This window comes from Canis lupus, chromosome 17 (genome assembly GCF_011100685.1).
Source record: "Canis lupus familiaris isolate Mischka breed German Shepherd chromosome 17, alternate assembly UU_Cfam_GSD_1.0, whole genome shotgun sequence".
Classification (NCBI taxonomy): domain Eukaryota; kingdom Metazoa; phylum Chordata; class Mammalia; order Carnivora; family Canidae; genus Canis; species Canis lupus.
Window position 1 is genome coordinate 22,473,746 of NC_049238.1, and position 23,006 is coordinate 22,496,751.

General features: G+C 43.4%; 1 protein-coding gene across 7 annotated transcripts in view; it reads left to right on the forward strand.

Moving 5' to 3' along the window:
* The window catches only part of PLB1 (phospholipase B1), a 136,965-nt gene that overhangs the window by 21,641 nt on the left and 92,318 nt on the right, over positions 1-23,006 (forward strand). For 6 of the 7 annotated variants that reach the window (XR_005372266.1, XR_005372268.1, XR_005372267.1 and 3 more), the window contains exons 3-7: positions 14,581-14,642; positions 15,918-15,990; positions 17,109-17,167; positions 20,790-20,830; positions 21,388-21,431. Coding sequence is in view for 3 of the 7 variants with exons in the window: in XM_038561153.1 (XP_038417081.1) it covers positions 14,581-14,642; positions 15,918-15,990; positions 17,109-17,167; positions 20,790-20,830; positions 21,388-21,431 (279 nt within the window). In the remaining 4 variants the exon portion in view is untranslated. Of the gene's footprint in view, positions 1-13,447; positions 13,586-14,580; positions 14,643-15,917; positions 15,991-17,108; positions 17,168-20,789; positions 20,831-21,387; positions 21,432-23,006 lie in introns of those variants that run through there. The other variant, XM_038561155.1, reaches the window with a different exon arrangement.

Consider the following 23,006-nt stretch of genomic DNA (forward strand, 5'->3'; position numbering starts at 1 on the left):
TTTTCTGCAGATACTCTTTATGAAACTAAGAATATCTATTTTATTACTAGTTTAAGAGGTTTCTAAAAGAATGATGAGTGAATGTTGAATTTTACCTAATACTTTTTCTGCACTTATTGAGATGATTATATGATTGACTCCTTTAAATGTGTTAATGTGATAAATTGACTTATCATTATTCATTTTTTTCAGTCATTACTTACTAGATTTACTGAAGACCATACATTGTATTTGCTTGCCCTGCCTTTTCTACCTCTTTTAATCTAGAACAGTTCTTTAGTCTTTTGGTTTGTTTGTGGTTTTGTGTCACTGAAAACTTTAGGCTATTTTGTGTGTGTGTGTGCACTTTAATTTGGATTTGTCCAAAGTATTTATTCCTTGCTGGAATCAGATTAAACTCTTTGGGCAGAAATACAGAATAGATCATGTTGTGTCCTTGATGTAGTACACTGGGGATACAGGTGATGTTGGTAAATGCCCTAATTGGTGGCATTAAATTGGTAACTTGGCTAAAGTGCATCTGCCAGATTTCTCCCTTGTTAAGGAAACTTCCCCCAGGTGATTTATAAATTATTTGTAAGGAGATACTGTGATATTATGTGACTCTTCTTATACTCAGTGGTTTTTCCATCCACTGATGATTCTTGCCTTAATCGATTATTACCAGAGTGACTGTAAAATGGTGATTTAAAAATACCTCTCATTCCTTCTAATATTGATAGTTTGCATTCCCTATTTAAAAAATATTCTCTATCACACTCTTTTTATATTCTTTTTAATACAAAATGGATTTATGGATTCTTTTATTAATCAGGGCATTATAATCCATTCAAATCATTATTCATTATTTTGATGTAATTACAGATTTGGCCAGCGAAGTCTCTTCACACTGTCTCCTATGTCCCATCCATTTTTAAGCTTTTAGCTATATGAAACAACCTATTCCAATGAATCTTGTATTTTTCCTATCTTAGCCATGCAATTAGCCATTTCTTCAAGGTTCCAATTGTTGGAAAATTTTATTTAGAAACCAGGTATCTAGGTGGTAGGGATGTTCATTGCTGCTGGAGTGTCATTATGTCCAAGCTCACTCAGTGGACAGATCTAGGAAGTACAGTTTTCTTTTTAAAAAACAAATGTAAAAAAAAATGTATACAGTTTATCTCTAACTTTAGTTAGAATTGGAGTTTCATCTCCTTCCCTCATTTCAGACTGGTTTTTGTCCTTCCCTCACAGTGCAAACCAAGGTTACAAAAACATGAATAAATCTATTCATTTACTGAGTCCTATGATACATACAATATAACATTAGAATCACTCTAACAATAGGGGCACCCGGGTGGCTCAGTCAGTTGGGCATCTGAGTTGCTCAGTGAGTTAGGTGATGAACTTGATTTCAGCCTAGGTCTTAATGTCAGGATCATAATTTCAAGTCTCACATTCCAAGTCTCACATGGAGCCTACTTTAAAAAAATAAAAAAAAAAGAAGAAGAAGAGGAGGAAGAAACAACAGCACCACCATAATTTCTTTGCCATTGTTTTGCCCTTAGAGTATATCCCACTCAGGGTGTATGACCAAAATAGTTTCTTCAAAATCACTTGAATTAATTCTTTTTCTTTTGTTTTCTTTGTATGGTTGTATCATCTATTTGACATATAGTTTGTTTCTTTTTATATTGTTATAGAATTTCTCCCATTTTTGTTGATTTTACTTTATTTTTTGAATATATAAAACATAGTTGTGACTTTTGAACCATATTAAGGTGAAAAAATATACTCAGAGAAGTCCCATCCCATTCTCTCACCCTTCCTTTCATCCCATTTCCACCTATTCTTTTAAGTAATTTAAAATTTCAATTACATTGAAATTACATAAAATTTCAATTTCATTATTTTCATATTCTTTCTGTGTTTCTTTTTGCAAACATACTTTATCATTTGTGCAAGAAGTAAGACAAAATAATCTATAATTTTTGTATCTAAATTTTCTTCACTTAATATATTCTGAAATTATGTTGCATACATTCAAACCTTTTTCATTTTTTTCCAACTGTAGAATATTCCACTCTTACCATATATTCAATGAGTCTCCTAAGTGGGCATTAGGTTATTTCCAATATTTTACTATTATAAGTAGTGTTGTCATGAATAATCATGTGCATATGTCTTTTTCATGTTGTTGGAGGTATAGCTTAGGATAAGTTCCCAGACTGAGATTTTTGGGCCAAAGGGTAAATATACATAGTTTTCTTAGTAGAACTCACAAATAAAGCCATCTGGGCCTGGAATATTCTTTTTTGCTAGATTTTTGACTACTGATTCAATTTTTTTTTAATGGCTATAGAATTCATATCTTTTGTTTCTTGTTAATATGCTTTGGAAAGTTTTGTTTTTCTAGGAATGTGTCCATTTCAAGTAAATTTCCAAGTGTTTTATGTAAATTTATATAGAATTTCTGTTTTTAACTCTTTGATATCTGTAGCTTCTATAGTCACACCCCCTTTTGTTTCCAATACTAGCTACCGGTGACTTTTTCCTTTATTTTTGATTCCTCTTGTCAGAGGTTTGTCTACCTTATTAGTTTTTTTGCAAAGAACTAATTTTTGGCTTTATTGATCTATGTCATAGTTGTCTATTGCTGTGGAGCAAATCACCTTAAATTTTACTCACAAATGGCAACCATTTTATTTGCTCAAAATTCAGTGGATCTTCAGTTTGGGAAGACCTCAGCTGAGACATTTTCTCCCTGTTCTACATGTGTGGGCCTGACATGGAGGATCTATAATGATGTGTTCTGGGGACTTGGTCCTGGTGTGTCTTCGAGCTCCTCTATGTGGCCTTCCTGTAAGGGGAGCCTGGGCTTCTGTACCTGGTGACTCAGGGCTCCAGATTAGCAAAAATAGAAGCCACAGGGCCTCTTAACTCTTAATGCCCAAAAGTCATCTCTGTCACTTCTATTGGTCAGTGCAGGTTTCAGGGCCAGCCTGGATATAAGAGGAAGGAAATAGACTTCACTGCTTGGGTGGAGGAGTAGCAAAAGTCACATTGCAAAGGGGTATATAGGCTGGGAGAAAATGTCAGAGCCATCTTCGGAAAAACATACCACAGTTGAAATTGTATGTTTGTTTCCTATTTCATTAATTTCTGTGAATTGATCTTGCATGGCGTTTAGAGTATATCTTGAATCTGTGGCTTGATATCTTTTAGAAATTTTTAAAATTCTCAGCCAGTAGCTCTTGAAATACTGCTTCTACTCCATTATTTCTGTCTTTTCCTTCTGTAGTGCCAGTTAAATGTTTGTTTGGTTTTCTTTATATACCACGTCTCTTAGCCTCTCTTCCAACTGTACCATCTTTTCTGTCTTTCTGTACTGCATTCTAAGTAATTTATTGTGACACATGCCCTAATTTATTCATTCTCTCTGTTGCTGTTAAACCTGATCCTTGAAGATTTTGAAAATTGGTTTTATTTTTCAAATTTAATTTACATTTAGTTCTGTACCAAATTTACCATGTTAGTTTTTAAAGTAATTTTGTGTTCCCATAAATATCAAATTTTCTTTTCTTTTTTAAAAACATAGTAGTTTTATAATTTTGGTCTGATAATTTCAGTATCCAAAGTCTTGGATCTGTTTCTGCTCTATTTTTTTTCCTGCTACTTCTTGCTCCCGGATGCTTTGTTTCTGTCTCCATTTACTTCTTTTTTTATTGTGTGCTGCTTAGACTCCTCCAAAACACTATCTGTGAGACTCTTTGGGACCTAGGATGAATATGCCTGTCTTCTGAAACTATATAAATGTCATTCCATTGGGCACTGGGGACAATGACATTTGAGGATCCCTTCAAATGAAAGTCACAGGGTGAGGTTCTCTAGAAGAGCCAACCAAGCCCCACAGTAACCACTGTACATATACAACAGCTTCCCTCTAAGAAAGATACTCTCTTCTCCTCATTTTACAGATAAGACAACTGAGACTCAGAAATTAAATAACTTCCCTCAAAGTCATCTAGCTATAAGTACAGGAGCCAGAATTCAGTCCTGAGACTGAATCCCAAGCCAGCGCTTTTCCCCACCACCCTGCATTACAGGTCATAATTCGGCTTTCATTGAAGCTTGGAAATGGGCTCAACAAACAATACACATAGGAATAGGTTCCTTTTATGAAAGTTTGGGTGTATAAAACTGAAAGCATTATCTCAAAACTACAGCTTTGGCAAGAGATCACTGTATTTAGTAAAGTATAATATTTTGCTAGAATTTCATTTTCCTAAACTGGTCAGTGGTTCCCCAGGAGACTGTCCTTGCCTTGGTATGTACCCACTCCAGGCCTGTCACTGTTAAGCCAAAGGTGGGAGCTGGGTAGACACATCATGTAAGGAAAGGAATACCTCTTCCCTTATTAGAACAAGTAAAGGGGCACCTGGGTGGCTCCGTCAGTTAAGCATCTGCCTTGGGCTCAGGTCATGATCTTAGGATCCTGGATTTGAGCCCCACATCAGGCTCCCTGCTCAGTGGGGAGTCTACTTCTCCCTCTTCCTCTGCACTCCCTCCATCCTGCTCACTCTCTCTCTCTCCCTCTCTTTCTCTAATAAATAAATAAAATATTAAAAAAAAAAAAAAAAAAGAAAGAGAAAAAGAACAAGTAAAGCTAGTTGACATTTGTTTTCCAGGGGCCTAGAGTCCTTCCTGGAGGACTTTCAGGCTTCTAGAAATACTCTTTCCAAATAAGGGTAGAAAGCAACACTGGAGAACTTCTGGTAGCCCAGATTCTTCCAGTTATTGATGAGAGAGGGGCAGGAACTTGCTAGAGTCCCTTATCTAGTTGGTGGCTGAGCCATCCCTGGAACTCCCTTGTCAGATTCTCTTTTACATCAGATGCCTCAGTCCCCACCCCTACCCCCACTCCAACCCACTCACTTGCCTCCAAATTCCTGCTCTGAGCAGCATGCCCAGGTAAGGGGTTTTTCTCGGCATGGGGCGAGGGGGGGCCTCAGGAGTCCTCCTTTCCTGGGATGTCATCTGTACCTTATAGATTTTAAGGACTTTATTGTCAATCATCCTTTTCATCAGGTTGCATTTTTGCTACTGTCAGTTAACTGTCTGAGCACCCTCTAAGTACCAGAGTTGAGCTGAGTCTGGCTGGTAGATAATAAACCAAAGGAAGGAACCCTCTGGAGAGAGAGCACGGATTTGCATAAAATCACTGGAGAAGAATTAAGTACCAAAATAGATGAAGCAGCTGTAATAAAAGCAACAGGCTTCGGAAAACGGAGAGGTGAATGTGGGCTGGAGAAGTTTCATGCGGTGGTGGGGGTGGGGGTGCAGCTCCAAGGGCTGTGTGGGATCAAGATAAACCCAGGCATGCAAGTGGGGGAGCAGTGTCCTCAGAGGCAAAGTCAGGGCTCATCACACCTCATGCAGGGGGCAGGGAGCAGGTCCACTGAGCAGCGGCAGAGTTGGTGTGGGGGAAGGATCTTGAAATTCTAAGACCAGAATGATAGAGATTATCCTAGTGTCTTTTGGCTTAAAGAGACTTCTAAGAGGATTGTTTCCAATCTCTCTCTCTGTTTCTCTCTCTCTCTCTCTCTCTCTCTCTGACCCCCTTCCCCCTCCCCCTCTCCCTTTTTTAATATTAACAAAAACTGAACCCTTGGGCAGGGCAGGTTAAGTGACCTGCCCAAGGTCGCCCAGCAAGCCTAGAATTTGGATTTGCTATCCTGGGAAGTGGGGAGCTATTAAAGGTTCTTCAGCAGGGGAGTGGCCTGATGCAAGTGGTATTTTGGGCAAGATGAGTCTGCCAGCTTCAGACATAAAAGGTCATGCATGGAAAGAGGCAGCGCACTGAAGAATTCATGTGACTGGCTCCAAGAAAGAGGCCCAGAGTTTGCTTGGCTCTGGGAAGGCCACGTGCCTTTCTCCTGCCTCAGGCAGCCATCTTTCCTGTGTTCTTGCGTCTCCATGAGGACAGTGGTTCTCAGGGCCACTCTCTTTTTCATAGCAGAACCTCCCAGTTGTCTCTGGGAGAAGACCTTCCTGAAGGGGGGCAGGGCAGGGGCAGGGACCGCTGAGGTCCCCACATGGCTCCTCGAGATTCCCCTCCTATTGGAGCCCACTAATTGCTGCTATATCCCCACATCTACCTCTGAGGGTCTCTGTTTCCCCTGAAAGCTCTGGCTGGGGCTGGGAGTGACCATGGAGGAGAGCAGTATGGGAGGGAGGAGTCAGGGCTCTGACCCACAGCCACTGAGGTATCACTTGTTCACCTTCACTATGGGGCCCTCTTCTTCAGGTGCTTCTTCCTGGCTCTGGGTCCACCTCAATTGCTCCCATGAGGAAGCTGAGGAGGAAAACACAACCTACAAGCAAAGCATTCTTCCTCTGAGGTCCTGTAGTGAGCCAGGGGCAAAACCTCGAGTCCACTGTGAATAGGCTCTCCTCATAGAACTGCTCCCTTGAGCCTTCTCCCCTCTCCTGGGGCACAGAGTGTATGATGTTGGGTCTCGGTGGGCATCAGGAAGTGGAGACAGGGAGGGGCCCCTGGCCTCTCCCTGGGATGGAATCTGTCCTGGGTGGTGGTGTCTCCTGTGGTCACCAGCTCATAACAGGGAGTGTTTAGAGAATGTTGGTTTGGGACTTCCCAAATCATCTCTAGTGTGTTTTGTACAGTCATCAGACAAGAGGGATGTGTCTGCCCAGAGGTTATGACAGCGTTAGTTCTCTATCATTCTTTGGTATCCACATGATAAATTGAGTTTGACTGATGAGTTAGGGCAGCTCACAAAACTGGTCTCATAGACATGACCAAAGAATAAATTTCCATCTACTGAGAACTCGGGCTACAGAACACAATAAGCCTTTTAGAACCTTCTTTCAAAAAGACTTCCGTCCCGAGGAAAGCATATCAGACCAGGTTAAGGAAAATTGAATGCCATGCCTTGGCTGTAGTAGGAACTTGCTGAGTGATCTTTGCCAAGTTTGCTAAGCTTTCTGGGTCTTAGTTTCCTGAGACATTCAATGTGATGATATCAAAGACCAGCCCACCTCAACCATTCTAAGGTAAGTATCCAGAGGTTAGTCTAGCTACTGAAGAAAGATTCTCTGGTTCTCAATGTCACCTTCCACCGATTATGGCATGTGACCACCAAAGCAACACAGTGAGGGAAGGACGAGGATATCCTGTGACCCTTAAAGCCTGGGGAATTCTGGGGTTGGAGCAGCAACCAAGCATGACTCCTGGTTTTTGACCCAGCACCCCCATGTAGTCATGTGTGGCGCTTGCTCACAGGTGACAGCAGCATTCCACAGGCCCTTGGGTGTGAATGGGAATGAAGTGCTGCATGCAGTGACCGATAAAGCCCAGAAGATCTGCTTACAGTCCAAACAGTACAGGGGACAAATACTGGCTGACTTTGGCCCGGTCACGAGGACCACTCCCTGCTCCGCGGATGGCAGTGCAGGCCTGGGGCCAAGCCCCTGCCCTTGCCGGTGTGGTCCATGTGAGCTGGTACAGTCACCTAGCCTCTCTGAGCCTGTAAAAAGGTTGACAGGGTTATAAACCCTGCCACGATTTATACTCTAGGGTTGCTGTGAGGATGTTACACTTTTCAAAGAGCCTGAGAATTTAATATACACTAAAGAGTGACCTTAATTCCCCATGTGTTGGCCATGAAAGTGCTCCCCAACTGCCCAGGGCAAGCGCCTTCCTTTCATCCAGGGAGACAAGTCACCCGTAGCATGAGTTCAGCCCTCTCCTACTCACACAGGAGTTTCTGTTCTTTGATCCTTAAAACAAACTCAAGAAGAAGGCCAGGAAACCAGTCGTATCCACATTTTATAGGTGAGGAAGTCCAAGTTCAGAGAGATTAATTCTTGATCAAGGTCACAAGATGGCTGTCTTTCCTCAAGGCAGGGATGGGGGTGGAAAATTGTGCCCCAGACACAGTATAAGTGGAAAAACATGAAGGAAATCTATAAATTAAGAGAGCATGAGCTGTTTCAATTTTGCTTTTGAAATCACCCTACTTAACCCTTGGCCAGCTGTTGGGCTAACACACTTTGGGTTTCCCCAAAGAATTGGGGCTCTCAACCTCAAAGGCACGTCGCTCAAAGGACCTTAAACACTGCTGGTGCCCAGTATACCCAGGCCCCACCCCAGGCATATCAAACCTGAGTGTGTGTCTTGGGAGGTAGGGGCTAGGCAGCAGGTGATGGATTGAGAACCTCTGCTTCAGAAGGAGCTTCCCTCAGGAGACTTGTGTGTGACTTTATCTAGCGGGGCCTGCTGCTCTAATGGCTCTTTGTTAGTTCCAGGACCCCACTGGTCACGGCTCTTCCTACGTGGCTGACTGATCACAGCTGAACCTGTTTCTTCTCATGTGCACAGATGTCTTTCTCTTTCATTCCCATCAGGGTGGAAAAATACATGTTTTTTTCCCTTACTGACCTTTTGAGATGAGAGTTATTCAGGGAGCTCAAAGCCCTTTATAGATCCATGAGCTTGAGGCTAAAACAACCTTCCAAACGAGAAAAATCCATGGGGTTCAATCATGCCACAAGTGCTTTGATAATTTCTTCCACAATATCTTGGGGTGCTATGGGAATAGGCAAGAATTTTTCTCCCCATTTGCTGGTGGGAAGCAGAGGGCCAAGTCACCCCAGGGTCAATGGGGACAGCACCCAGAGGTCCTGAGTTTCCAGCTGAGTCTTCTGGTCTGAACATTTAATATTTAGAGTTCGGGCACCATGACCCCTGGCAGTAACCATGAACAGTTCAGATCACCAAGTTAAAAACCTGAACTCTGGACAGCCTGGGTGACTCAGCAGTTTAGTGCCACCTTCAGCCCAGGGTCTGATCATGGAGTCCCGGGATCGAGTCCCATGTCGGGCTCCTGGCATGGAGCCTGCTTCTCCTTCTGCCTATGTCTCTGTTTCTCTCTCTCTCTCTCTCTCTCTCTCTCTCTCTCTCTCTCTCTCTCTGTCTCTCATGAATAAATAAATAAAATCTTAAAAAAAAAAAACCCTGAACTCTGTAGTTATATGAGGAAATCCCAGAATATTGAAGTTAGTATAGACCATTTTTCAGACTATCTCTCTGATACTGAAATTATAATAATCACAGCTTCTGCTTACTGTACTTTTACCAGTGTCAGATACTGTGTTTTACGCTTCCGTGCATTTAATCCTTCAGGCAGTTCCACAAGGCCAGTGTTATCAAACCTCATCTTTAGGTGAGGAAATAGAGGCATGGACAGACTGACCAGACCAGGGGGTGACCAAGCTCCTAACATCCGCCTGGTATGTGTGTCATCTGCTTGCCCTGATCCCTCACCTCTGCTTGGACCAGTGCCCCAAGGGGCCCATTCTTGTTCCAGTAGCTCTGGTGATTCTCCAAGAGACAACCCATCTCCCCTGATCCACTCCTGGTTTGGGGGTCACATGGAATAAAGCTAGCCCCTCTTTAGATGCTAAAGGAAGGTCTTATACACCCCTCTTCAGCTTTTCTTCTCTGGTCTTCCCCAGTGTGTTTAAATAGACTATCTAACTATTTATGTTTCGATGTGTCCTATGTGTTTTGTGATCTTTTCTCCTTCTTTCTTGCCTCCTTTGGACTACATATTTTTACGGTTTCACTTCCACCACCCTACCCTGCCCAACATGAACTTGCTGATTATACGTGTTTTTGTTGTTCTTGTGGCATTTACAATCACAACATGCATCCTTGACTTATTAAAATTTAATTAAATGACTACTTTCATCATTTCCCAGATAAAGGAAAAACCTGATTCGTGCAACTCCATTTACTCCATCTGAATCTGCCCACACGGCAAGATGTTACATATGTTTTATAGTCCACACTACATTATTCTTATAGTTTGTATTGGGGGTGGCAGATTTTTTTCTTTAAGTGACCAAATGGTAAATATTTTAGGTTTTGTGGCTCATACATGGTCTGTATCACATATTCTTCTTTTTCTTTTTCTTTTTTTTAACCTTTAAAAACAAAAAACCATTCTTCTCTAGAGAGCCATACAAAAATAGGCTGTGGGCAGATTTGACCTATGGGTCATAGTTTGCTGGCTTCTGTTTTATACAGTCAATATTATTTTGGATTTATCTACATATTCACTCTCTCTGTACTTCATTCCTTCTTACATTGTCATGCTTCTATCCGAGGTCATTTTCCTCGTAACATTTGGAATGTGTCATTCTGTCGTCCTCTGGCCTCCATTGTTTCTGATAAGTTGCTGTTAATCATAATGTTGGTCTCCTGTGCGTGATTTGCTTCTGCTATTCTTGAAATGGTTTCCTTGGCTTTAGAATTACACCTAGACACATCCATTATTAAAGTATCTAGGTAAAATTGTCCTTGTGTTTTTCCTACCTGAAGCTTTTTCTTTTTTTCCAGCTTCTTTGATGTGTGGCTCAATATTTTTCTTCAAATGTGGGAAGTTTTCAGCTGTAATCTCTTCAAATCCCTTTCTGCCTCTTTCTCTGCTTCTTCTGGGACTCCTTACCTTTATGTTTTTGTGTTTGGCAGTAGCTACAGATCTCTGAGGCTCTGTTTATTTTTCTTCAATCTTTTTTTTCTTCTGTATTTTTCAGAAATGTAACTTCTATTGATCTTTCCATCTATCTTGAAGCTTACAAATTCTTTTTTTCCTACCATTTCAAGTCTGTGGCTGAGCCAATCGACTAAATCTTTCGGTATTGTATTTTTCAGCTCTGGATTTCCTTTGTTTTAATAACTTCTGTGTGTTGAGTCTTTAATCTTTATTTTTTTTTCTTTAATTCCTTGAACATATATATATAATAGCTGCTTTGAAAACTTTGCAAAATCCAACATCTGGGCCCACTCAGAACTGCTTTTCATTGACTGCTTTCCCCCCCTCCCATCCCCGAGTACAAGACTCACTTTTCAGTTTGATAGCATGTCTGGTAATTTTTGGTTGCAAATGTTCAATAAAATGTTGCAATTCTGGATTCGTTGGAGTTTTCTGAGGGTTGTTGGTTTTTTAGTAACTTGCCAAGACTTAAACTTTGGAATAGACCTCCTTCATGGTGTGTAGCCACTGATGTCTTTGATCAGGTCTTAATTTCTTATTTTTATCTCTTTAACCTGGCATCCTAGGAGCCAGCCCTGGGTCTGTACAGTTGAGTGATCAGTCAGTGACATGGACAGGTCATGCTCAAACACCTTGGGTTTGTAAGTCTCTATTTATTGGTCTGTGTGTAGGTTGGGGAAGGAACACAAAGATTCAATCAATTCTCAAATTTCTCTTCACTTAGGGTTCTTTCAGGTCCTTCTGGAACATATGTAGATTTCTAGCTAACCAGGAGTAAGTGAAGAGCATATTTTGACCTTTCTCATTTCCTGGATTGCCCCATTAAATATCTGATTGGCTCACCTCTTACTCTAACTAGAAACAAAGCACCAAGCTAACAGAGTTGTGGATGTTACATATTTATTAGTCTACCACTTTTCACTATCTATTGTCTATTGGTGGTGGTATTTTTTTTTTAATCTCTCTTGGTTTCTGTTTATTTGGTATTGTTTCCAGGTAATTTTTTTAAATTGAAAGCCAAGCATTAGAAATATAATTTCATGTTGTAGATGGTGCTCTCTTCCTTCATGAAGGCAGACAGGTAGGGGGGCAGATCACCTTAATCTAACTGGGAATAAAAATGATTCAAAGCAAACTTCTGTCTATTTGAAGGATGTCTATCTCAAGATGCCATTTTTCTGTTTAACCTTGATGATCTTTTCACAGAGGCAGTACAGATCAGGGATTGGTTGGCAAATAATGGCTGATGGGCCAGATCCAGCCTTATGAACGTTTTTGTATGACCTGTGAGCCAAGAATGGATTTTAGATTTTTAGATTTTTTTTCACGTGAATGGCCACTTATTCCAGCACCGTTTGTTGAAGACACTGTCTTTTCTCCATCGTATTGCCTTTGCTTCTTTGTCAAAGATCAGTTGACTTTATTTACATGTGTCTATTTCTGGGCTCTCTATTCTGTCCCATGGATTTATTTGTCTATTCTTCTGCCAATAGTGCATTGTAGCTTTATGGTTGGTCTTGAAGTTGGATCATGTCATTTGTCTGACTTTTTCTTCTTTGATATTCTGTTGGCTATTTTGCCTTTTCATATAAACTTTAAAAAATCAGTTCATTGATATCCACAAAGGTTTTTTTAAAAAATTTAAATGGTTGGGAGAATTAGTATCTTATGACACATGAAAATGATATGAAATTCAAACTTCATTCTCCATAAAGTTAATTTGTTTACATATTGTGTGTGACTATTTTTGCACTACCCCAGAGCTGTCTCTGAGTAGTGACAGATAGTATGGTCTGTAAAACCTAAAATATTGACTATTTGATCCTTTACAGAAAATGTTTGCCAACCGCTGATTTGGATCTTTGGCCATGACTTATACCTAGCTTGTTGGCTATGAACACAGCTTGCAGAGTCAGGCTGCCCATTTTCAAATCCTGCTATCACCATTGCTAACTGTGTCATCTTTAAAATGTCATTTAACCTTGCCAAACCTGTTTTATCTACGAAGTGGAGACAATAGCGTTTATCTCATAGAGTTGTAGGGATTAAATGAATTATTTCATGTAAGGGCTTAGAATGCCTGGCCTATAGAAGCTGCGTATAAGTGTTAGCTGCCATACACATTTTTATCCTGGCTTAAAAAATATTATCAAAATAGTCTCACATCTCTGCCCTGCTAATCCATCAACCCCACTATTCCCAGAGTGATGGATCATCTTAAAATATGCATTAACAAATTAACACTCATCTTTCTGAATATCAGAGTGGCTCCCTGTTGCTCATAGACAGCTCCACAGCCCAGCTGCCCTCCTCTACCCTCCTCTATCTGCTCTCCATTCCCCTTCCCTCCAGTTACAAACCTGCTCCAGCCTTTTCTAGCACACCATGCTTATCTGCAACTCTGTGCCTTCCCATCATATGGCTCTTTCTGCCCAGAAAGCTTTCTTCTGGGAATGTAAAACTTGCTACTGAAGTCTGGGGGCAAGTCCTAGCCATTATTCCTGCTACAAGCTCCAACAAGGAAATCGGTGCCTAATCTTACAGAGGGCAGGAAGTGAAATACACTCTTGCTGCTTGTGAAACTTTAGATAAATTCTTTTCAGGGTCAAAAAGGAAAGCTGCAGAAGAGGGTGGAGGTAGAAAAAAAAATCAAGCCCTCTCCCCCAAGACAGGGGCCTCTTTGGCACTATCTCATGCAGTTCAGGATTTCTCTCATGGTAAACCCTGACAAGGAGCGTGCACCCTGGGCAGAGAACTGGGCAGGGAGCAGTCAGATGACATCAAGGACTGGGATGTCTGATTACCTATCAGCATCATAAAATATCTCCTGAAACTGATAAAGTAAACATGAAGATGACATAGCAACATGAAAAATGCTCACAATACAATATTAAAGGGAGCTGGCAGGAGTAAGATTGCATCCACATGGATTACAACGAAGTGGAAAGTGTGCCTGTTCCGGAACCTGATGATATACCCAGGCGTGTGAACAAATCACTTTTGGTTATTGGGGTAGTGGCACGGTGGGTGAATTTTTGTTCCTTTACTTGGAGTGCTATTTATTGTACTACACTGTTATTTGTGTATTTAAAATGTTTTATGAAAACTTTTTTTTAAAGATTTTATTTATTCATGAGAGATACACAGAGAGAGGCAGAGACACAGGCAGAGGGAGAAGCAGGCTCCATGCAGGGAGCCTGATGTGGGACTCGATCCCGGGTCTCCAGGATCACGCCCTGGGCCAAAGGCAGACGCTAAACCACTGAACCAGGCTGCCTTATTTTATGAAAACTTATTGGCTTATACACTTAAGATGAGTCTTTTATTATATGTAAATTATATTTTTAAAGGGTAAAGACAATGTAAATATCTTAAAAGACGGGCCCAAAGTAAGCTGGGATGAGGATAGTGTCTTTGTAGTTTCTCTACCTGCCTTTTTTTCCCTTCCACTTCACACTCAGCACGACCCCTCAGGACAGCTCCTGTTCAGCCATAGATGTACAGTCATGGCCACTGGGAATCCCACTGTTAGCTCTTAAATTCATGTAACACTTTAGGCAATGTCCACACCATCCTTTGCCTTCCCTCTTTTGTCCCAGAGTCCCCCAAACAACAGCAGGTATGTCCAACATTACCTTCCTCAAAAGTTCTGCTTTTTGTTAAGGAACCAATAAAATGATCTGTGATAATGTGCTAGATAATAAGGTGATACAGGGTTATTACTGACCTCTCCCAGATAACACTTTTGCTTTTCTTTCTTTTTTTTTTTTTTTTTTTTTTTTTTTTTACACTTTTGCTTTTCAAGCTGGGCATTCTGTCTCCATAGGCTGCATTAATGGAAGCATGTGTCCCAGACAATGAAAGTGATAGTTGGGACGAATGAATCTGGACTTTCCTAACACAAGGGACATTATTGACCTGGGCATATAGGTAGGGCTGGGAGGAAGGACAGGAAACTGTAAATCTGGGTGGGTGTTAATTTCAACTACATAATCTGAACATATTTGCTTTCTTTTAGGACCTACCCATGCCCATACCTCTCCTAGAGAGAACGCATTGGAAGAGCAGCTATTGCCAGAGGTGAGGGCTTTGTCCTGGTAAGAGAAGTGAGGGGAATGTGGTTCCTTTCTAGTGGGTAATTCCAATTCTTGATGCAAATTGGCAGGACCCGCCCTGAAGCCTGGAGGGGGTGGGCTGGATGAATTGCTAACCCTCCCTCCCCACCCCCGGGATAGTCGGGCTGCCTGGCACAGCAGAGGTGGCACAACTATATCTCCTGGAATTTGAGGTTCATCACTCTGCAGACTGAGCTGGTGGTTCTGAGAAATGTCCAGAGAGTTATAAATGGGCTTGTTATCTCTATGAACTTTGAAGCAGATGCTATGAATTATCTGAAGGCATCTGGGTGAGGTCTTCCCAGAATATCCATAAGATAAGAGTTGAGAATAAATTCTTTATCTCTTACAGAAATTAGTAATTCAAGAGAAATTAACTTGTGTCTTGTGACAGTGAAATGTGGTCAAGTACTTTATTTACTGCATATTTTCCCCTGTTGGAATATTTCTCCTCCTTCTCTTGATTCTGGGGAGAAAACATGATCTCCCTTCCCAAGGCTTTCTGTGAGATTCACAGAAACAGAGGCTGCTCTGGACTTGCATGAATATCTGAGGAGGCCCGAATGGTCTTGAGGACCTGAGTACTGGTCACCCAGTCCCTCCTCTGCTCTCAGCAGCCTAATCTGATGGGAGCTCAAGAGTTACCATTTTCCAGTTCACTGTTTCCAGCAGCATATAAGCATAATGCCTCCTATGCCTGCTTTTGTGTAGATAATCAAAAGAGAGAAAGTAGATAATATAAAAAAAATATGATAGCAAAGAATAGATTTTTTTAAACTTTTTAGTCTATTATATCCTGTGTCTCTTAATTATTCTTTTATTGTGACAAAATATACATAACATAAAATTTACCATTTTTACCATTTCTGGGTGTATAATTCAATGGCATTAAGACCATAACATTGCTGAGCAACCATCACCACTCTCTGTCTCCAGATCTTTTTCATCATCTCAAGAATTGATTTTTATCCTTTTTTGTGTTCTCCCTGCCCCCCCACCTCACCCCAACTGCTCTGAGGCATCCTTACCTGCCACTTGCTAAGGTCATTGTCAATAGACACCTGTCCCCTTTTACTAGGTGAATAGAGTATGGAGTTAGATGAACATGACTATGGGCAATCATGATTGCTTCTGGATTTTGAGCCCAGAGAGAACAAGTACATGGTCAAAGTACACCGAGCTTTCAGGACCTGCAATATTTCTCCACAAGGCAGTTGATGTTTTTACTATTTGGTTTCAGTTACAGAGCCTGAAGAACTTTCTATTTCCATGCAACCCGAAGAAGTCAGAATCTAGTGTGCCTCCAAAGTCAGGTACGTGGCCCTGAGCCATGAGCTTGGAAGGCTGGCATCTTCTCTCTGGTGTGGCCAGCAGAAGTTCCGACTCTACTCCTCTTGCATCTTTTGGCCATTCGGGCCTCTTCGCCAGCCCCCATCCTTCACTCTTCCCCCTCTCCCCTCAGCCGTTTCTGTAGAGGGACAGGAGCGAGCAAACCAACACGGCTCCACAGGTGAGGGCAATCTCCCAGAGCTCACCTCCAGGGATGCAGATGCTGCCATGGGAGCTGTGGGTTGGGGCTTGGTCATTCACCTGCCCTCCTGGATTTAAGCTGCAGTGGATGCCATAGACATTTTCTCTAATGGGCTGGATTTGTCTAACACCTGGATAGTATGAATGTTGCTCTTGAGCTGGCTGTCTTCTCTGGCTCTATCCTATGAAATGGCTGCATCACAGACCGCATTTAATGGCTTTGCTTATGTTTGCGTTGCACTAACTTATCAGAGTTTCCAGTTAGGCGTGCTAGTCTTACTCCTCCGTTATATAAGGAGTGTAGCTAGAAAAAGAAATCGGTATACCTCTTAGAAAATGGTTTCTTTAGGCGGTTTACTTTTAATGGCCCTGTAACATGATCAGGAGGTCAGTGGTTTCTAGGGAGACTTAATTCTAAAACTGCTGGTGGCCTGGGTGGGTCACGGAGGCTTCCTGGAGGACCAATTTGCATATAGCTTGCATCTGATGTTTATATGTGTTCACAGACTTTCAGTGGTGTTCTCTGTCACTCTTCAAGTTAACATGCTCCCTTTTGTATCCAGGTGGTTTTTGTTTTAACTTACTACCCTCATTAATGGGGGCCCAGAAATGCAGAGCCAAGGGATGGAGGGAAGCCAGAGGAAGAAGGAAGGCCAGGCAGGAGGGAAAGAAGGGCCATGAGAGACCTTCCATGGGACACCTGTGGCTTGCAGAAGAGTGAGCCTCCTTCCAGCAGGTTCCTATGGCTCCCAGTGACCTCCTGGTCTTCAGCTTTCCATTGCCCTGGCTGACAAATCTTCAGCATCTGTCCTCAGGCTGGAGGATGTGGGTCTGGCCCTCCCATTTGGCATCTTTGGCTCATGTAGATCTGACCTTCTTAAATGGGTTTTTGTTTTTGCAGTCCACTCTGTGAGACCTTCTGATATTAAATTTGTGGCAGCCATGGGCAATGTGGACACAGTAAGTATTTCAAGGAGATGAAGGTGGGAGTCAGTTTTTGGGACTAGGAGCCTTAGAATGAACTCCTGGTTGCCAGGCAGGGTGTTTCATTTTGAGAGAGAAAAATATTCTGAGTTGGGGGCATTCTAAAATCTAGAGTCTGTGTCCTTTTTTATTAATCAAATGAATGCCTCCCTTTACATTAGGATGAGGAAACGTTCAGGGTTTCTCATTAATACATTAAACCAGCTGATAAATTAAGTCAAAGAGCACACAGAATTTTATTTTATTTTATTTTATTTTATTTTATTTTATTTTATTTTATTTATTCATTTATTTTTTTTTTGCACACAGAATTTTAAAAATCATTTCTTAAGCTTCATTTATGAGATAAAGAAAAAATATCCTTACCTGCTTGGTAAATAAATCTTTGCTAATAAATTTTAAGTGGTGTACTTTATACGATCGGGTAAAGGAGAAAGAAAGCAATGAGAGAGGTGGAAAGAATGAGGAGAAAGGGGACGCCTGGGTGGTTCAGTGGTTAAACGTCTGATCCTGGAGCCCTGGGATCCAGTCCCACATTGGGCTCCCCACAGGAAGCCTGTTTCTCCCTCTGCCTATGTCTCTGCCTCTCTCTCTGTGTCTCTCATGAATAAGTAAATAAAATATTAAAAAAAAAAAAGAATGAGGAGAAAGGGATAAGCAGAAAGAGATGGTCTGGAGAGAAGGGGGTTGGAGAGCAGAGGGGAATGCCAATGTGATTCCCAAGTCAGTGCTGGCTTCTCACAGCCCCGCCTGGCCTCTTTCAGGACGGGTCCACAGCCCTGCTGCCCCAGTGCCAGCACTCCCGTTGACCACAACACTGATCAGTCGAGTGTTCTCTGCTCCTCCTCAGAGCCCCACTTCACCCCTGCACCAGAACATCCCTCCACCCCGCCAGTCCTCTCCAGGGTGTTCCTCCCTCTTCCACTTACTCAGGCTTCTTCCCAGTGGCCCTCTCCATCCCTGCGGCAAGCTATCTTCTCTGTCCAACCCCACGTCCCTTCCCCTGGGTCCCACCTGCCCCCTCCCTGCAAGCCCTATCCCCCTCCCCAAGCACAGTGCCAGCCCTCCAGAAAGAACCAGACTTGCCATTAGAAAACAGACCAGAGGCCCAGTGGAACCTGGCAGCAGGGCTTCCCACCCTCATCTGCCCTATGGGTGCTAAGCATGACTGTAAGGCTGTGTTGATGAGGGTGAAGGTGGAGGTCTACAGGCAGGAGAGATGTGGAGGGGGAAGTAAAGGAGAAAAGAGACTTCACGTCATAGCACATGGAGTTTGTTGAGCCCATGTGTCCCCATGTGCCCGAAATGTAGGTGACACCAGCTGGAGGACTGGAGCACTCTGCCATCTGGGTAGGGAATTCCCTGAGATGCCCACCACATCAGGTTTCTATAGTTGTAGCCATCTACAGTTGGTGACTTCCCTTCTTTGGTCACAGCTCAACAGGAGCTCTCTTGCTCATGAATGACACAGACCCCAGGGATTCTGCCTGTCCCTCAGCTCCCCTGTCTCCTCCTGTGAGCTGGCCTGGCCTCGAATACAGCCCCACTCCACGATGGCCTCCCTATCCCAGATTGTTAGCACCACACAACTGGCATCTCAGTCTCCAGGGTGAGACCTGAGAGCACGGTTCCTAGGAGGCTGCCTTCCTATGTGCCCAGAGACCACAGCTGTGAACTTAGCCTGGTTTATAGAAAGTATCAGACAGGGGGAAAATCATGGAAATTGATGAATTTAGGGGAAAAAAAAGAATTAGTAATGCTGGTGCTTATGTATGTGTGTATGTATGCCCGTCCCAAGGTCCTGGAGCTTTCTGTAACCGAGGTACAATCTTACCTACTTATGCCTGTAGCACATGTTTGTTTAATTGCTCTGGACAATGTTTTCCTCATAGAACTTTAAAGATCAGACTTGCAAATGCTTGTAAAAATTATTTGCAAACTAACATATGTGATATATGTTCAGTATAAGAAAAAAAACATACACACACACATATAAAATAACAAATTAAAGATCTCGTTTGATCACCTAATCTGCCTCAGTACACTCACACACACACACACACACCAATATATAGGATGAGAGAGAGAAAAATAAGATTAACCTGCAATATACTATCTGTGACTTGTTTTTTGTTTTGCTTTGTTTGCTCAACTAAGAGCTCTAGACATTTTCCCTGCCAAGGAGGTTACAATCCACTCTGTCAACTTTCTCGAAGATAGAGTTTGTGTCTTAATTAGGTTTGCATCTCTAGTACCGTAGCATGCTCAGCCAAGGAAGAGTATGGCTGCCGCGGGCAAGATGGAGACTTGGGAGTCTGCTGGGTTTGTCCCAGCCTTCCTTTTCTGTGACTTCTCACTGAGCCCTTCCCCCATCTCCCCCACCTTGTTCCTCTTGGTCTACCCTTTTCTTCCTCTCATCAGCCCCAACAGGCTTGTTCTGGGCAGGAGCTCTGCTATCATTCAGATCCCCTTTGCTTGGGCACAGGCCGTCCCACTTTGCCTCAGCCCAGGAGCCATCCTCCCTCCTGACCTCACCTGCCTGGCATCTCGGCTTATGATTCCTGACTAGCACTGTAGTGCAATTTTTGTTCAACTTTCTGCCTTTCCCTGGAAATTTTGCCTTTCAAACTGCTTATTGAGTAAAATACGACATCCCACTTAGAGGAAGGTTGTGGTCAGCCTGACCTCCCAAGAAGGCTCCAGAGTTGTGACCCAGTTTTATAGGCTGGTTGTCATTTGAGCTGGGTCGTTAAGGCCAGACAGGCTCTTTAAACAGAAGCAGCAGCAGACATGGGTGTAGGCAGTGTGGGTACAATTGTCACCTGTCACCATCGCACCTGGAGATACTGTCTTCTAGGAATTTCAAGAAAGAAAATTTACGTCAGAACCTGTGAAAATACTGGCAATAGTTAATACATGCTGAATACTTTCTATATACTGGGCATGATTCCGAAGTTCCCTAGGACCCTGTAGAGGAAACAGTCCCCAGGTGGGTTAGCAGGGTCTGTCTCCCCTCAGTCCTACAGCCAGGGACCCTCTTTAGCAGATGGTGTCCTGTGCTGTCCAGCATTTTATCAAGAGGAAACCAGAAGCTTACTTTGTTGGTTCAAAAAAGACTTAGCAAACAAATATTTGTTGAGTACTTATGATGTATCAGGCACTGTTCTAGGTCCAAGGAATATAGTCCAGGACAAACAAGACAAAATTCCTGCCCTCGTGGCACTTACATTTGAGTCAGGGAACTAGGCAATAAATAAAATTTCATATTAGGATGGTCATACAATAAAACAATCCATTTTACATCTATGTAGAGGTTAACAGTCTACGTAGCTGCATTTAACTCTAAGCTCTCCTGTGCCTGTCTTCTGTTCTGAAGAAAACACACCTCTGGTCGCTCTAAGTTCTGGTACAACATGTTGTGGAGGAAACTTGATATTTGTCAGCAGATTTAGGCTTTGGATCCATGGCTTTGGATCCATGGATCCATGGTTTCCCTTTTATGGGTGGGAGGGAGGGTCTGACCGGCGACTGGTGTCTCACAAGGACAGGCTCTGCTGCCTTCCCTGGCTGGGTGGTTCATACTTCTTATCTCTTCCAGGCTCCAGACTCCGGGATCATCAACCTGGAGAAGCAAAACTGGTAACTGTCATGGAAGTGCAGAGCTGTAGAGCTGAGAAGGGCCTCACATAGGATCTTTTCTCATTTCTTGGCCTTGTTGACGGGGAAACCCAAGGGCTGGGGAGGAGATGGTTTGCTCCAGGCATTCTTGGGAACAGGTGGCAGAACAGAGACTAGAATCTAGCCTCCTGCCTCCCAGTCCAACGCGCCTGTGCCCACAAAGCCCCCTGGGTCCTCTGGGTGACTGGGAAGAAAAAATGGGAAGGACCAAACACAGAGCTCTTGCTTCCTACCACCTGTCTCCTGGCTCTGCTCTGGGGGACCTGGATCTATCTCATCCCACACCAGGGGCTGCATCCCCTTCCAGCACTGGGCCAGACTAGAGGAAACTCCACCAAAGCTGTTCACTCCACTTTGGTGGCTTTATAGCCATCTGCAGTGTGTCTCTAACTCTGGGAAGGGTAAATCCAGAACCAGAGCAACGCTGAGCCACAGCTTGTTACGAACTAGACCCCACTAGTTGAGGGAGAAGGTTGCTGAATGCAGTCTGATGCTTGCATGTTTGCTTTTACTTGCAGGACTGACCCAAGGCCACAGCAGGTGTGCATGGAGGTGGTGACAGGTGAGTCCTGTGTCTTCAGGGCCAGATTCCAGATTGTCCCGATCCCTCTGAACACAGCAGCATTTTGCTTAGTGAAGAGACTGTACCCTATTGCCCATCTCATCATGGAGCCTGAGAAGTAGGGAGGCATTTTGAAAGGACAGAGAGAGAGTCTGAGTATAAAAAGTCAAATACCCTAAAAGGTGGGCAGGGTGTGGGGAGGGGCAGGGTGGTGCCAGGATGTGTGAGAAATGTGTCAGAGGATCTCTGAGCAAAGAGAAAGCAGGAGACATTAGATTAAAGGGCCTGTGGGAGACATCAGGGGTGTCAGCGTCCTGAGACTCCTTCTCCCCAGGACCACAGGGCTAGACTTCTAGCACTTCCTCTAGGGAAACCATCCACCATTCTCCCACCCTTGTCCCTGCACCATGAAGATCCAGGTCTCATTTCCAGTCTATTTCATTTCAAGATAAGTCCCTTACTTATAAAATAAATATGTCAGTTGAGTTCAGGAAAATGAAAAGAAGAAAATAAAAATTAACTGTAATCCCACCACCCAGAGATGAGCATTGTTAACACGTTGGCCTTTTTACATGTACATGGGCTTATGAATATGCAATCTGTGGCCTGGTGGTTTTCATTTACCATCAGAGGTCCCTCACGACTTTATTAAGTCTTTCCGAAACCCCCAAGCCCCTAATGCCAGCTGAATTAGCCTAGTGGGATGTTAGTCACCTATGCCTGGTGCTCACGAGTCAAGAACAGGGAAATCACCTTTCACTTCATAATTAGAGCAAAAAGCCTCTGGAGCTGACACTCCAGTGAGCACAATGACAAGTGAGGTAGACAGTGTCTTGTCAATCCCGCCCTCGAATTTCTCCAAGGGCCCAGGAATTATTAGGTTCTCTGCAAAGGACAGGGATGAGTAAGACACTGCCCCTCCTCTCAGCCCTCACCATCCAGCAGGGAAGGCTGAGGCCAGGTATCTAGCCCTCCAGAATCTGATTGACAGGTGAAGGGGATATTGGTGGCCAAAGTGGCAAGAGGTTCCTCTTGCAGAAGCTCAAAGCGTCCCAAAAGAGGCCTTTAATGACTTAGTGACTGTCACAGCTCTGCCTCGGTTTGGCCCTATTTACCTATCAATGGTAGGAAAAAAGAAATGTAGTGGGGAGGTTGGGGGGGTTGGGAAGATGGGATGTAGTTTAGACTCTGAAGCACAAATACCACTGCTGCTTTGCCTGACTTGTCAACTTGACCCCACTGTTGAGCCCCTTGTCCACATGGTAACGAGTCCTGACTGCCCCTCATTCAGCAAGGAGTGACCAGGAGTCCCCTGGCCAGAGCTGCCGCCAAAGGCAGGATGGTGAGGGCAGATTTTGCACCTGCATATTCACAAAGGCAGGACTCCCCTGTAGCTGCTGGTGCCTCCAGCCCACCTAATGCTCAGGGAAAGTGGGAAGGAGTGGAGAGCCGGACCGGGAGCTCAGCTGGGCAGCTGAGCAGGCAAGAGGAGCCCCTGGTCTGCCCAGGAGAAGGGGCTCCAGCGATATCCAGGCCAGTGCAGTGGTATGCTGGGTGGGCCCACACTTCATCTGG